The sequence below is a fragment of the Caloenas nicobarica genome, chromosome 6 (genome assembly GCF_036013445.1).
Source record: "Caloenas nicobarica isolate bCalNic1 chromosome 6, bCalNic1.hap1, whole genome shotgun sequence".
NCBI lineage: Eukaryota > Metazoa > Chordata > Aves > Columbiformes > Columbidae > Caloenas > Caloenas nicobarica.
The window spans coordinates 35,230,546-35,244,942 of record NC_088250.1 but is presented as its reverse complement, the minus strand read 5'-3'; the positions used below and the strand labels follow the sequence as shown (position 1 = coordinate 35,244,942).

Here is a 14,397-nt window from a genome sequence, read left to right as displayed (position 1 = left end):
CACTTTGCTTTGGGTGCTGGGAGAACTGTCCTGTGGTCAGAGCTGAAAACGCTGCCCCTGAGTTGAGCTGTGTTTGGTTTCGCAGGTCACCACTGCTCTTTGAATTAAACTCCTCCAAGCCAAATGCCCCCGGGCGGGTTGGAGTTGCCGCGGCAACATCGTGTAAACTCAACAGCCTCGTGTGGCAGGAGCTGCCCGGGCGATTTTCCCGCAGAAGATCTTGCCTCAGAAATGGTACTAACTGCTTCTCAGTCAGAAAAACACGCCGAAAATAAAATCAGTGTATGTAATTAATGTTTGAATTCCTTGCTGTCTAGCAAAGGGAGTCAAGCTGTGAGCTGAAGATGCTCTGTAACTTCTCTGCAGGTTGCTGTGCCTCTTTCATGCTTTGCTACTGAAACATCAGGTAAGAAGTTGTTTATACCTTTTTATAAAACCTTTTCAGTTATTATTTCAGAAGGTTTTTTGTGTATCCCCAAAAATGTAAAGTTTGAAGGAGTTCACCATCAAGCATGACTAATATAATGGGTAAACATTTCAATGGATTATCTGTTGTTTAGCATAAAGACGAGAAATCAAGAGTGCTGACTTCTATAGACACTTCTGCACAGTTCATTGGATGACCTTGGTCATCAGCTATAGGTAATTTGAAGGTAGCTATAGGTTCTCTGTTTCGTCTTCTGTGAACTAAGAATGACAGTACTTTCTGATGTCTGGCTGTTACATAGTTATTAAATAGTGCACTTTCATCAGATAAAAAGTGTTATATAAAATTGTTATTAAAAATTGATTTAATCTAGGATAAATGCATGAGTCTCCTGGGAAGGCTGCTGCATGCTTTCAAGCAATTATATTTTTTGCTGATAGAACCAGTAACAAAAGCCCAATTCTTCTCCTGACTAGCAGTATTGAGTGGCAAAATGCTACTGAATCCAACAAAAACCTCATAGGCCCCTCATTTCTACTGACTCTGTAGCAACTTTGAAATTAAAAGATTCCTTAGGATCGTATGGCTACACTGATTGTTACTTTTGCATATATCTTACCATTGGTAGTATTTTGACATTAGGTGTTTTTACCCCATACATTAGTAGTACTACTGAGAGCGCTGAGCTCAGCTGCCAAGGGGAAAAAAAATAGGTATTTATTAATAAATTAAGATTAGGAATGTATAAGGGAACTCAAAAAAAAAACCAAAACAAAAAAACATTGCCGGTGTAGTACCTGAGATTGCTATTAGGAATAATTTGTAATGAAATTTATAGTGAATGTTGAAAATCTTATATACTACTAGGTGTGGAAGATGTATAAAACAAACTGGTTTTTTTCAGTTCAGTGATGTAAGGACAAGCAATGAGGTAAAAAAATATGCATTTGAGGAAACAAGGAGAAAGAAAATAAAATTTTGTAAAGAAATAAGCAATGTAAGAGTCACTAGATGCCCTGTTTTTCATAGTTCTCCCTATCTATGAATTTAATAAGCATAAACATAACTTTCTAAAAAGCGTACCTTTCTTTTAGGCTGCCATACTAATTAAGTTCTAATACAGCTCACTTTGGTAGCACGTGTATGCTAGTTATGCAGTTCTTTTGCGTGAGGGGAGAAGGTATTGCAGCAAATTGAAGATGCAAATGCAAGAAAATTGAAACATATTTGTGAAAGATTATTTTTTTAAATGGACATAACATGTTTCTGCCACATTATATCAGTTATGGCAGTACAACAGAATGTTTCACATAATCCAGAAAGGAGGCAGATATTAATGCGTTGTAGAAAGTTAGTCCCTATTCAATAATATTAGCAGGAACACACACATGTAAAATTGATTACTTGTCATATTACATACTTCTTGATTAGCCAGTAGGAAGGGCCAGCAGTTTCTGCTGCCAAACTACAGATGGTACATGGATAGCTCTGTTGTTCATTTCCTTTAGCTACTGTTATGTCTCTCAACAACCAGGAATTAAAAGATCAAATATTTGTAACATTAATTTAATATAAGCTTTAAGGTGCTTTGGTTTTATGAATGTAGTACAATTTGAATAATACATTTTTCTAAACATACAGAGGTGCTAAGATGCTCACAGAAAGGTACACTCATGGTTAAGGTACTGCTTTTGACAATACAATAGTTTTAAGTGAGAAACAAAAGTTTATTACTAGTATGTTAATAGGCTAACTCCTTTCTTGACTAATGACTCTTGGTTATATCAAATTCAGTCAGATGCCTGGCACAGGTCACAGAAATTCAGTAACAACAAAAAAGACAACAATATAATAGTTAGCAATTTTTTTGTAATGTGTATAATTTTTAGACACCTAAAAAGTTTACCTTCGTAAATACTCAGAGATAACACATTGCCATTCATGTATTCATGAATTTATAATAGGTCTGAGATAAAGTGTGAAATTTTTATCTTGGTGGTATCAATGAGATTCTTGTTAATGTTTTCACTCAAATCAGTCTGGATGTATTAATTTGCTCTGTAGAGAGAAATGCCCAGCTAAGTTTTGTGTTTAAAACTAGACTATTTGTATTACGGGATAAAAACTTCTCAAGATACTTAAAAATATTTACACAATAAATTATGTATTTCTCTGAAATTTATAGAAATATTCCAGTTGAGTTCACATTTCTTTGGAAAAAGCTATCAAAGAGATTTTTTGAGGCTGCAGTGTACAAGTTATTCTGTGCTCACAAAGTTTTGGGTGTTGAACCTCTTTTGCTGATAGTTTTGACCAAGTAGGCAAAGATAACCATTTAATTTGGATTTGGTTTCTCAGTAATATGTTAAAAATGCAATGATCTCCCAAATGTGAAGTGTTGCCTTTCTGGTCCAACAGTGAGGATAATATCAGCAAAATAAACCCGACAGTTTCATGTCTTATTCAACATAGTGTATGATGAGGATTGGTTCTGTGTATTTGCAGGACAGGGCATTGGATATTAAGTAAAATCATAATATTTTTAATGATTTCAAGTATTTTTAAGTGTTGCTTTTGTCTTATGGCTCTAAAAGAATGGCATATACAGTAGTGCTTTGTACATGTGAATTGGAAACCAATTAATGAAGCATTTTTTCAGGTTTCTGGACCTTAATACATCTAAGGACAGTATGTCTGACAACAAACAAAACAGGAGGAGAAGAAAAGAAGGTAGTCTAACCAAAGTTTGTATGTATGAATTGTAACATGTGGGATCTGAATATGAAAAAGCACAACGTTAACTTGAAATCGCTACTTGTCGAAACCAAGCAACCACAAAAACCTTTCAAACAAAACTCAGAGTTATTTTCCACCTTTGAAAAGCCCTGGAATTTGTTTTTGTTTTGATAGCTTTTGTATTTTTAAACACTCTACATTTTGCAGAGTTTCTGTCAATATTTTTATTCTATTTCTGTTCTACTGAAACAGGAGCTCTAATTGGAATTTTCTTGGGTGTTCTTTGCTTTTATAGTACATTGAATTAATACACTTAGCTAAACAACTAAAAATAATTCAGGTTTATGCATTCACATTTCTAAAAATTATATTAGGGCATAGGTATAGGTATCTTCGTCAAATGAAACGTGGTCTTTTGTTGTTGTTGTTCTGATAGTCACTTCTTGTCTTTCTGATATTTTAATGTCCAAAAATAACTGTGTTTGCATTGTGTTACTGGTCAGTGAATTAGACTACTTTTATGCAAATACTAATGTATTGTTGCAGGTTGTGGAAGTGTCATTGCTCTCCAGAATGAAGATAAGATAATGAAAGAAATGCATCAGTCATACAAAGTTCTACGAAAAAACAGGTGAGTAGTATTAATATTTAATTTGCAGTTGGGTGTGCAAAAATTGAGACAAAGAAGGTAGTCATCTATAAGTAAGATATGATTTCATTAGTGCCAGATGTTCTATACATCTGTGTATGTTGTATAATGTTTCTGTCTTCCCAATGTCAATTACTGGCCATTGCTGGAGGCAGGATATTGCACTAGATGAACAAAATATTTAGTACAATATGAAAAAAACATATGGTATATGGTTTTAGATCAGCATTTGACTTATTAAAACCAGACAATTATCATGCATACAACTTTAAGATTAATTTAGGCTATCTTTTCAGTCGCACTATTTATCTTTGTCTGTATTTGGATTTTTTTATTCTTCAGAAAGCAGGTGGCAGAAACCCGAGGCTTGTCAGCACAGACTCTGTTCTTTCAGGCAGGCCATACCATATTTTATATAATAAATAACAAAAGCACATCTGGTCTTCAGAATTCTTCTGACACTCTTTCCTGATGATTCATAAAAAATACATACTGGAAGCAATCCATTTTTGTCAAGAAGGGGAAGATGGGAAATATGTTTTTCCATTCCTATTGTTCGGTTTGCACTGTTTGTCATTCATTCTCACTTGTCAATCTCTGTTATTGTCATCAGATGCTTCCAGTGAGAGCCACAACTTCCGAGATGGACCAAGAAAGAAAACATAATTTGGCTTTCTTGGATCTTAGAAAGTTCTTGTTCACATTGTTCTCCACTCACTGTGATTATTTGAACTGAGTAGGCTCCTTCCACTTATTTTCACATCGTATTTTGGTTTTTTTGGTTTTTGCCTTTTAGCCAGCTAACACCAAGATCCAGACCATTGCCAGATCAACAGATGGCATATTTTCCAAGTAAAAATCAGCTAGCATTACAGCTGAGGCATCACACTTCTTTACCTTTCTTCCTGAAGAAAGAGAACATAGAGCATGGCTTTGACTTCAGCTTTCTCCTACAAGCCTCATGCCCAGAATCTAACATTTCAAAATCGTTCATGGATTTAGATGCTTTTCAGATAATAAAAGCACAAGTACAACAAAGTAAGTTCAATTTTAAAAGTCACAACTTTTAAATAAAGTTATATGTTGCTTATCAAATTAGATGGCAAAGCCTTAGAAGTCCTTTTTCTTTAAACTCTAAGTTGCCTTTATATTATATCTGTTTGACTTCTTCACCTAAAGTAGAGTTCAGCCACGTTGACCCTCTTCTTTAATTATATCGGTGTGAGTATTTGCAGAATGAAGGAGATAAAGAGAAGCAATGACAGATTTCACCATTCCTGTACTCTCTATAATGAAACTGAGCCCACAAAGTGTAACGTGTAATTTTCTGTAGCTGGAGAGGAGCCACGATGCCAACTCTCACTTTTTTCTTCATACTGGCAATATTAATTAGCCACATATTTAAGTTAGCAAACATCAGAAATTGAGGAGAAATATTTGCTTGAATTATTAGAGTCAAAAGTATTCTAAAATTGTCACATTTTATAGTTTTCTATAGAAAATTGAATTGTAAACTTCAGTATCACAATCAAATTTCAAACTAAATTTTTTTCTGTATAGCAGATTTATAGCATAGACCTGAAACCACGCATCAGACAGATTCTTGGTCCCCAGAACCCTACAGTTTGAAATTAATTTATAGATGAAAACTGTAGTCTTCTTAAGAATATTAAATTAACACTTCCTTTGTTTTGATTTTTCAGGGTTAAATATAACAATGCTAAAAACCAGGAACAAGGGGTCTGAGGTAAGATGGCATTATATGTAAAGCTGAACACCACTAAGAATATTTTATGCTTTCAAAACCTTAAAAATAGAAATACAGAAGTAGCATAGGTAATATCATCTGCCTGGTCTTCAGTTTTTTGGATGCACATGAAGTATTTTTACATATATTATGTATATATGTGTGTGTGTGTGTGTGTGTGAGTGAATCTTCAGAAGTATACTTGTCAGTAAGGTGTTACATCAGGGATTTTTTGGGGTAAATGGTTGGAAGTTCAAAAAAATATTAAACTTTATAAAAATATAAATATGTAAGTTAATTTACGGTGTGTGCATCCTGTATATTAAACCTGTTAGATGTCTAGTTTTGCCAAATTTTAAACAAACAATTTTCTTGCATTGAGTGGTACTTTAAAATTGAAGCTGAGTTGAAGAACAGTCTTGATACTAGATAATTGCTGAAATTTATTGTGTTAGCAAATAAAAAATAAGGTTTTAGGATTAAACATATTTGACCTTATATTTTGTGATAAGTGGAAGTAGGATTTTTGACAAAACTTTTGTACTTACAAACAAGGTAGCAATTTTACATGTATCAGTGCTTCAGGCCACATGATCCTCAAAAGTTACAAAAGATAAAATGTACTGTATTTAGAAAAAAGATAATTTGTCTTTATGGGTATTAATTAAGAGCCCTTTGTACAAAAGACTCGACTCATTGAATCAGCTGTATACTTTAGTGAACCCACTACAGAATACAACAGCGTACACAGGAAAAAAGTAAAGTACAGAAGTAATAGCAAGAGTTCTGACAGGAAAAAACATTCCAAATGAAGGGAAATGTTTACGAAAAATAGTTTTTCTGACCTCATTGTGATTTAATACAGCCTTATTCCATGTCTTAGGCTGTGGTGATTTCTAGAGGCGTATCACTTGGGTTAAACTGAGCAGACTAGACAGACTAGACAAAGCCTTCAGAACTGTACATTGCAAACCAACACACATTGTTTTTCCTGGCACATTCAAACCTGAGTTTGCCCTTGGAATGCAAACAAAAATCTCCTACAGAATACAAACTGATGTTGATATAGATATGCAAATGAGTACTCAGAGCATATGACTGTGATTATTTTTATTGCATTCATTTGCATAAAAAGATAAAGTATATCCAAGCTTATTTTTTTCTCCATTTTCTGTAAAAAAAAGAACAGTAATATTATTTTCAGAAAATTATTCTCGCTGTTCATCTGAATAATCACAACAAAGTACTCAAATTCTCAGATCTGTAGTCTTTCAAAGATATACAGTACATTTCAACTAATGGGATGGGAAGAGAAGGAAGATGGGGAGAAAAATCAAATACATCTCCCATACAACACATCTCTTTGTTAGCTGCCATGTGAAAATGGCCTTTGGGCAGCTATCAGTTCAACGACACTGAAAGCGAAGTGCACACTGTGCTGTCTTCCAATGCACTCAAAACTCTCTGAGCTAAATCTGTGGCCCATGTAACACTGTGTATGGAATTTTATAAGACTACACTAAACATATGGAAGATGCATAAGTTTAGATTTATAATAATGTCTTTCAAAACCTATAAATACTTTGTAAGAATTGTTTTCTCCATGGATAAAATAGCATTCTGTTATAAGAGCCTAGCTTTTGCTTTTTAAAAATTGCTTACATGAGATCTAGTTCCATTGGGAATATAATTACTGGTGTCAGCACTCTTTGGGCAGTTACATAAAAAACCTTTAAATATCAGCATAAAACATGCACTCATTCAGTGAGAGTTCACAGCAAGAAAGAAACTTTGGCACATGAAGCCACTGACCAGCCTTTGAATTCCTGTAGCAAGCATGCTATGTGGCATAAGACATAGTTAATAACTGACCAGATAATTTGTGTGTGTGGACAAAGTTTATTATTTTTAAATCATGGAGGATGACTTGTGCCTTATAGCAAAGGATCCCACTTTCTCTGCTGTGAAATACTTAGAAATAATTCTGGATGTGAGAAAATTAATGTATGGATATGGGAAAATTCATGTATTTTTTCCGGCTTTTGATATTACACTTCATATTCACGTAAATATGGGAATATATTAAAGAATAATCTTTTTCTGACTTTTTTTTTCTTAGTCTACTTGGTTCTTAGTAACTAGATCTTACTTGTATCTGTTGTGTTGCACGTTATTGACATTTTTTTATGGAAATTACAGTTTCATTTGCCACCAGTGGCATTTCAGCCTGTAAGAACAATTCATCTTGCACCTCTAGAAGATAATAGTGTCAATGAAAGCACCAACATCAGAAATATTTTGGATACTATGAACTCTAATCCTCGGCCTATAAAACCAGTTACTAAATGTTATCAGTATCAGTTAGACAGTCTATTAAAAAGGCACACTGAGAAGCCATCAGACCTGATTGTGGCTACAATTTCTGAGAAGTTCACTCCAGTGGAAGACCTGTACTACTTCAGCATGAGTAACTATTACAAGTACCCTAGCAACAAGAAAGAAGAAATTCAGAACAGTTTAAAGTGGAGGGAAGCTGATATAGCTACAAATGCTGAAAAGAATGATCAGATGAAGTACCAGTTTTCAGTGGCTTTTAAGCATGTAGAACTTATGACCCAAGCCAGTTTCTATGATGACAGTCATCCCTGCTTAAGCTCAAGTAATACTCTGATAGACTGTGGAATATTTACAGCTCCGACAACATTTACAATGCCAAGCAACAGAGATGCCTTGAGAGCCAGTGATGAGGGAAGAAGAGCGGGTAATTGCTGTAGAACTGGGCTAGAGGAAGGAAATGCCACAGACATGATACTGGATTGTAGACCACATGAAAATGCTGAGAGTGTGAACCTTGTGCTTGACAATCATGATTTAGATTCTTCCTGCAAAAATAAATTGATAGAGTCCTATCATGCCTTAGAAGATAATCCTGTAGCTGCAGTAATTCGCAGAGCAGAAGTGCAAGATCCTTCTGGAAAACAGACAGAAAATAACGTTTGTCTCTCTGAAGTTGAAATGGAAAAAGAAGCAATGTCAGAAACAATTTCAAAAGATGAAAGTGAGCTTGTACCCGTTGTTCAAGTTACATTCTCTGAACAAGAACCAGCTAGGGAACCACATATTGCCAAACAGCCTGCCACAAAGAAGAGTCTCCTTCGTAGCCTGCCTCCTCATGTTACTCAGAGCTTCAACATTCTTGCTCGCAAAGAAAATGACAGAAGTAAAATAAAGATGAATAGAAATAAATATTCATCAAAATCTAAAATGAGTAGCAAGATAAATGCATCTGAAGACTTAATTGTTTCTGATGAGATTTCCACAAACTGTAATGCCAAGAGTCATGTTTTTCCATCTTTGGAACTGTCACATGTGGAATCTGGGACTTCCCTGAAGCATCAGAAAAACCCCTCTCAAGCAGACAAAGACCATTTTGCTCAGAGCGCTCAGAAACTTAAAAAGCAAAGTTTTTCCTGCAGTTGCAAAAATTCGGTTATTTTAAAGAAACCTGTTACTCCGCTTTCTCTACCACGTGCACAGTCTGCTTCAGATTTTGTAGATCTGAAATACAGTGACATGTTCAAGAAAATAAATTCAAATGACAAAGGCCCTGGTATTTATGAAATGTTTGGGACTCCTGTCTATTCCCACATGCGTGAGCTTGATCAACATGAGAACAGATTTTACAGAGATGTTTGTTCTGCTCCATCTAGGAGATGCACTGCTAGCACCCACAGATCTACCTGCAGTAAAGGGAGAGAGAGCAGCCGAGTAAGAAATACTCCAAAGAGAACATACCCTAAGCCAAAAAAGACCATACCTGGCACTAAAAAAAAGCAGAAAGGTTTAATTGCAAAGGACAGAAGTACCGAGTTGGGTGACAGCAACACAGAGCAAGATAATGTAATAGGTTCTGATTCAGATTTTCAAATAAACACTTCAAGGAGTGTGACACTGTTTCATGAAGACACAGATCATCAGCTGACATTTTTAGAAGAGCCTTCACAATCAACGAAGGAAAATAATTATTTTTCAAATTCAAACTTAACAACTATTAAAGAAGTTTCTTTGGAGCACTCTTTAGACAGTCAGGATATATCCAACCATCAGAGAGCTGCTACCTGCAGCCAGAATCTTCTTCAGCTCAGTGATAAAAACTGCAGGGAATGTGTTGCTCTCAGCAGCAGTCTGCTAACAACAGAGCAGAACCTTTGTGTGCCCCAGTGCAGGGTGGATGTGGATGGCTGCAAAGGCCTGGAGCCAGAGCAGGCCTCCTTCAGAGCTATAAATAGATGCGAAGCATTTCCCTTTTCAGATAGACTGGAGTGCCAATCCCCTGCAAAAAACTTAAATCACAGTTGGGTGTACACACCTCAAAACAGTGGTCTGGCAAATGCATTGACTCAGCCCTCAGAGATTCAGACAAAAAATGCTGCAAGCCTCAGTTTCCAGACAAGTCAAAACATTTTGTCCTGGGCAGATAAGAAGGATGTGACTGATGAATTGCTTTGTTGTCTGGCTGAAGAATTGTTGATGCTTGAAGAAAAAGACACCACCTCTCCAAGAACAAAAAATACAGGTTCTAAAATGCAAAATACACACACTAAAGAAGAAGAAAATATGATGAATGGAGATGGAGCAATAGTAAATAGTGCTCTAGACAAGGTAAAAGTTAATTTCTTGTAAATTGCTAGCTCCTCTGAGTGATCCTTCAACAAAAGTTTGCCTGAAAGATAGGAAATGTGTGCTCACGAATGATCAAGTCTCTTTTCCTTGGGCCAGCTGCCCACCGATTCTTCCAATGCTCAGCTGAGGATACCCATGTTAGAGGCCACGTGTCAGGACACAAGCCAGATGGTACTACGTTATGACAGGAATAGCTATCAAGGCTTATATGATGGGTCAAGATACACTGAGAAATTGTAGTGAATGTGAAGGAGAGGCTATTTTAACAGAAAAGCATGTATAAAAAGAGGCAAGGCAAAAGCTCTTGAGATCTTGACTCCTAAGGAATATGAAAAGACACTACAAATGGTTCTTGTATATCCAAAAAGGGCAATGTCATTGAATCTCTGAGTGTAACCAGATACTTTTGTAGGTATGAACTACAAGTATCAGCTTATCAGACAGACTTAAGGCAGTTTAATTAATGTTTAATCAAAACTTCAGTCTCAGAAGGCTTAGATTCTGGCCCCCAAGTCAGTTAAGAACCTTCACCTACTAAGGTACTTATCTGCCAGTACTGCTTTTCCTTCACCGTTAGCTTTTAGTCTATTTAAATTACAAATTTATAAGGAAATTGATTTCACTACCTGTTGATACACTTTACGCTTTCGTAAAGCAGTCTCTTCTTCCTGTGAAGTCGTGTCCAAATTGTTTTCATCAGGCTTGGGTTACCTAGGTTACCTAGAGCAAGGTGATAGTCGTATTCACCCTTCAGCTTAGCAAACTGTACCTACATGACACACAAACAAGTAGTAAGCAGATGTATATCCTGGTCTTCTAAGTGTTCCTTCTGTCTCTCTTCATGTCAATGGAAAAAGATGTCATGCTATACTCTTGGTTATGCACTATTGTGATATATACTTGAAAATATTTACATAGCCTTAGTATAGCAATTGAATTGGTGAGCTAGGCAATGAGTGTATATATATATATATATATATATATATATAAAAATCTATAGAGAAGAGTCATGCCAGGTAAAAATTACTTCTCATAAAAAAACATAAGGGTAATACGAAGCCTTTATTTTTCTCTCTGCTTTCTCTCCACACATTGTCTTTCAAGCAGAGTTACAGTAAAGCCTTTTTGGCATTAAATGAAGAAAGTAACCTGCTAAACTTCGAGGACCCTACTAAGTTACCAGGAAGCAGTTTAACTAACAAAGATCCCATCACGTGGACAAGAGGTGAAGTCCTTGGAAAGGGAGCCTATGGCACAGTAAGTTAACGTCTAAATGTTAAGAGTTGTGCTGGTGTCTTTGAGCTACATCTTACCTTATAACTGGCTGTTGTCCTATTCAACAAATAACAAGTATTTTGGATTATACAATGAAACATGAAACATGACAACCACAAAGATACTATTTAAAATAAGCAAATGCTCAGTTTTATTTCGTGTTTCATTTTAATAAATGCTAGTTTCATTGTAGGTATACTGCGGTCTGACAAGCCAGGGACAATTGATAGCTGTAAAAGAGATTGTTTTGGATACATCAGATCAACTCACTACAGAAAAGGAGTATCAGAAGTTTCATGAGGAAGTTGATCTTTTGAAGACATTGAAGCACATCAATATTGTAACTTACTTAGGAACTTGTCTGGAAGACAACATTTTGAGCATTTTCATGGAGTTTGTTCCTGGCGGCTCAATTTCTAGTGTTATTAATCGCTTTGGTCCATTGCCAGAAATTGTCCTTTGTAGATATACAAAACAGATTCTACAGGGGGTGGCCTATTTACATGACAATTGTGTGGTACATAGAGATATCAAAGGCAATAATGTGATGCTCATGCCAAATGGTATAGTAAAGCTGATTGACTTTGGCTGTGCCAGGCGTTTAGCTTGGGTAAGCCTCAGTGGCACACAGAGCGAGATGCTCAAGTCTGTGCATGGGACTCCATACTGGATGGCACCAGAAGTTATAAATGAATCTGGATACGGAAGAAAATCAGACATCTGGAGTGTTGGCTGCACCGTTTTTGAGATGGCAACAGGAAAACCGCCACTGGCTTCCATGGATAGGATAGCAGCCATGTTCTACATCGGGGCCCACAGAGGACTGATGCCGTCCCTACCTGAGCGGTTCTCCAGTGCTGCAGTGGATTTTGTGCATGCGTGCTTAACCAGGTATGTCGATTTTTAACTGGTTTTTAAAGGAAAGGAAAAATGCAAGTAGTTTGCATAGTAAGAGATTGTTGATGGGAGTTTAGGTTACTTCTTGTGATGTAGAAGAGCTGCATTGTAAATGCACAGGTTTTTCAACATTGCAGGAAAGCCTTTAAATAATAGTGTACATAAAAGAGCTTTACTTTCCATAGTAGTACAAAAAAAAACCCCTCACAAATTCTCTTTTTGTAGGCCTTATACTCATCATTTACTTTGCCTGCAGTGTGTAGAAACGTGGCACCACTGAGTTTTAGACAAAATGTTTGATTCATTTATTGGAGGTGTCTTACTGTTCCATTATCTCATTGGCTGAGTCTGGCCTCGGTCACGCAAGTTGTTTTGACGACAATATTCTAAATGAAAGAGCTTTTACTTCATTCTTTACTTTCTGCAGCAGAAAAATCTGTTATCACTGCTGGTCTAGGAAATACACACTTGTTTGAAACATAACGTTCTGTAATTTTAAAAAACCCAAAAAACGAACACTAGCATTCACCCATTTAAAAATTATTTTTGTAGTGTTTGTTTTGTTTTAAAATTCATCTTTGTCCTAGATGTTTAAATGGACTATTAATTTCAAGGGCTACATTTCTGACCTCTATGGGTGGCCTTTAATCTTGGAGGCGGGAAGCCTGATTTCTAATCCCAGGATTAGAATTGTTATGATATGGTTATGGTTCCTGTGGACCACAGAACAACAATCAGAAAAATTATAGGACTGTCTATAGAGACATCGTATACACTTTGAATCAGAGAGAACGGTGTTTAAAAAGTAGAAGGAATTGTTAGGTGGGAAAAAACATACAGATAAAAAGTATTCTTTAAAAAGTATGTACCTTTTCAAAAGTCAGGATGCACCTGTGGTGGCAAATTTCTAATATATGATCTCACCATGTCCTGCATATAAATGCCTCCCTCAGCCCATCTTTCCTATTAGTTTATTAGTTGACAAATCAGTGTCCTTACCTCCTTCCCCGTTCTTCTCCAAGTTAAAGGTTGAAAAAGCCCAAAGCCCTTGGCTTTAGGAAACCAATACGGTAATTACAATCCTGTAATTCCAAATGGGCACCTTAAAATGAATGACGTTGATTGGAGGTCAGAACAGCCTGATGGACACAGAATCAAACAAATAATTGTCATTCTCCTTAAATATGTTTTTGGTGCACCTGCAACAGCCACCTTAGCAGAATTATTCAAAGTTTTGGAAGGAATTTAGAGGAACAAAGAATGATTTCTGTAATAATAAAATATTTCCATTTTATACTTCATAAATTCCAACAATCTCTTCTCATAAATCCTGTCTTCTTTTCTACTGGATTTATCAAAAAACCCTAAAAATGATGTTCAGGAGTAATGACTGGAGAAATTTGGAAAAATAAAGGCTAAGTTTGCATTTAAATTTTACAATTACATCACAGGCATGCATATATATTCATTTTATGTACTGATTTTTCAAACCCTCAATGCAGAGATCAGCATGAACGCCCTTCTGCTCTGCAGTTGCTGGACCATCCCTTTCTGAAAGGAAGACAGTGATTTTTTCAAAACTCTTGCCAAAGGAGTATACATTTTGCATTAAAAAGTTTCCACTTGTGAAAAAACATCAGAAGGAATTGGACTTAAAAGTGACAGCAGAAATAACTAGAGAGTGATCGTGTGCAAGGAGTCTATTACTAGACAGCAGTATGATTAAAGTCACATTTTTTGCAACGTCTGTGCTCATTGGAGCGGGCATTACTTCAGTGTGAACACACGGCCACGTTTTCCTGTATTTGGAGAGACTTTAAGAGAAAAAAACACCCATCACCATCACCGGTATGTGACAGGCAAGGTAAGTTGGAACGCCAGTTTGTCTGTAGAATGTTGGAATGCCAATGTCTGTAAAATCCTATGGACCATCAGCTGTTGGCAGAAAGCACTGCGGGTGCTGAAAGCTCTGTGAAAGCTCTA

General features: G+C 36.1%; 1 protein-coding gene across 1 annotated transcript; it reads left to right on the top strand.

The window, feature by feature from the left end:
* Window positions 1–3,117: 3,117 nt before the first annotated feature.
* MAP3K19 (mitogen-activated protein kinase kinase kinase 19) lies at window positions 3,118–13,983 on the top strand. The gene is made up of 8 exons (XM_065638077.1): window positions 3,118–3,157; window positions 3,710–3,794; window positions 4,609–4,850; window positions 5,516–5,559; window positions 7,759–10,221; window positions 11,350–11,499; window positions 11,711–12,408; window positions 13,917–13,983. Exons 1-8 carry the CDS (start codon window positions 3,118–3,120, stop codon window positions 13,981–13,983), a joined length of 3,789 nt encoding a protein of 1,262 aa, XP_065494149.1.
* Window positions 13,984–14,397: the final 414 nt, after the last annotated feature.

What these genes read in the sequence shown, in the direction of transcription:
- MAP3K19 (XM_065638077.1), top strand. Translation starts at nt 3,118, where the DNA reads ATGTCTGACAACAAACAAAACAGGAGGAGAAGAAAAGAAG. An exon ending in AAAGTTCTACGAAAAAACAG is followed by an intron (nt 3,795 to 4,608) that starts GTGAGTAGTATT and finishes TTTGCCTTTTAG; the next exon opens with CCAGCTAACACCAAGATCCA. An exon ending in GAAAGGGAGCCTATGGCACA is followed by an intron (nt 11,500 to 11,710) that starts GTAAGTTAACGT and finishes GTTTCATTGTAG; the next exon opens with GTATACTGCGGTCTGACAAG.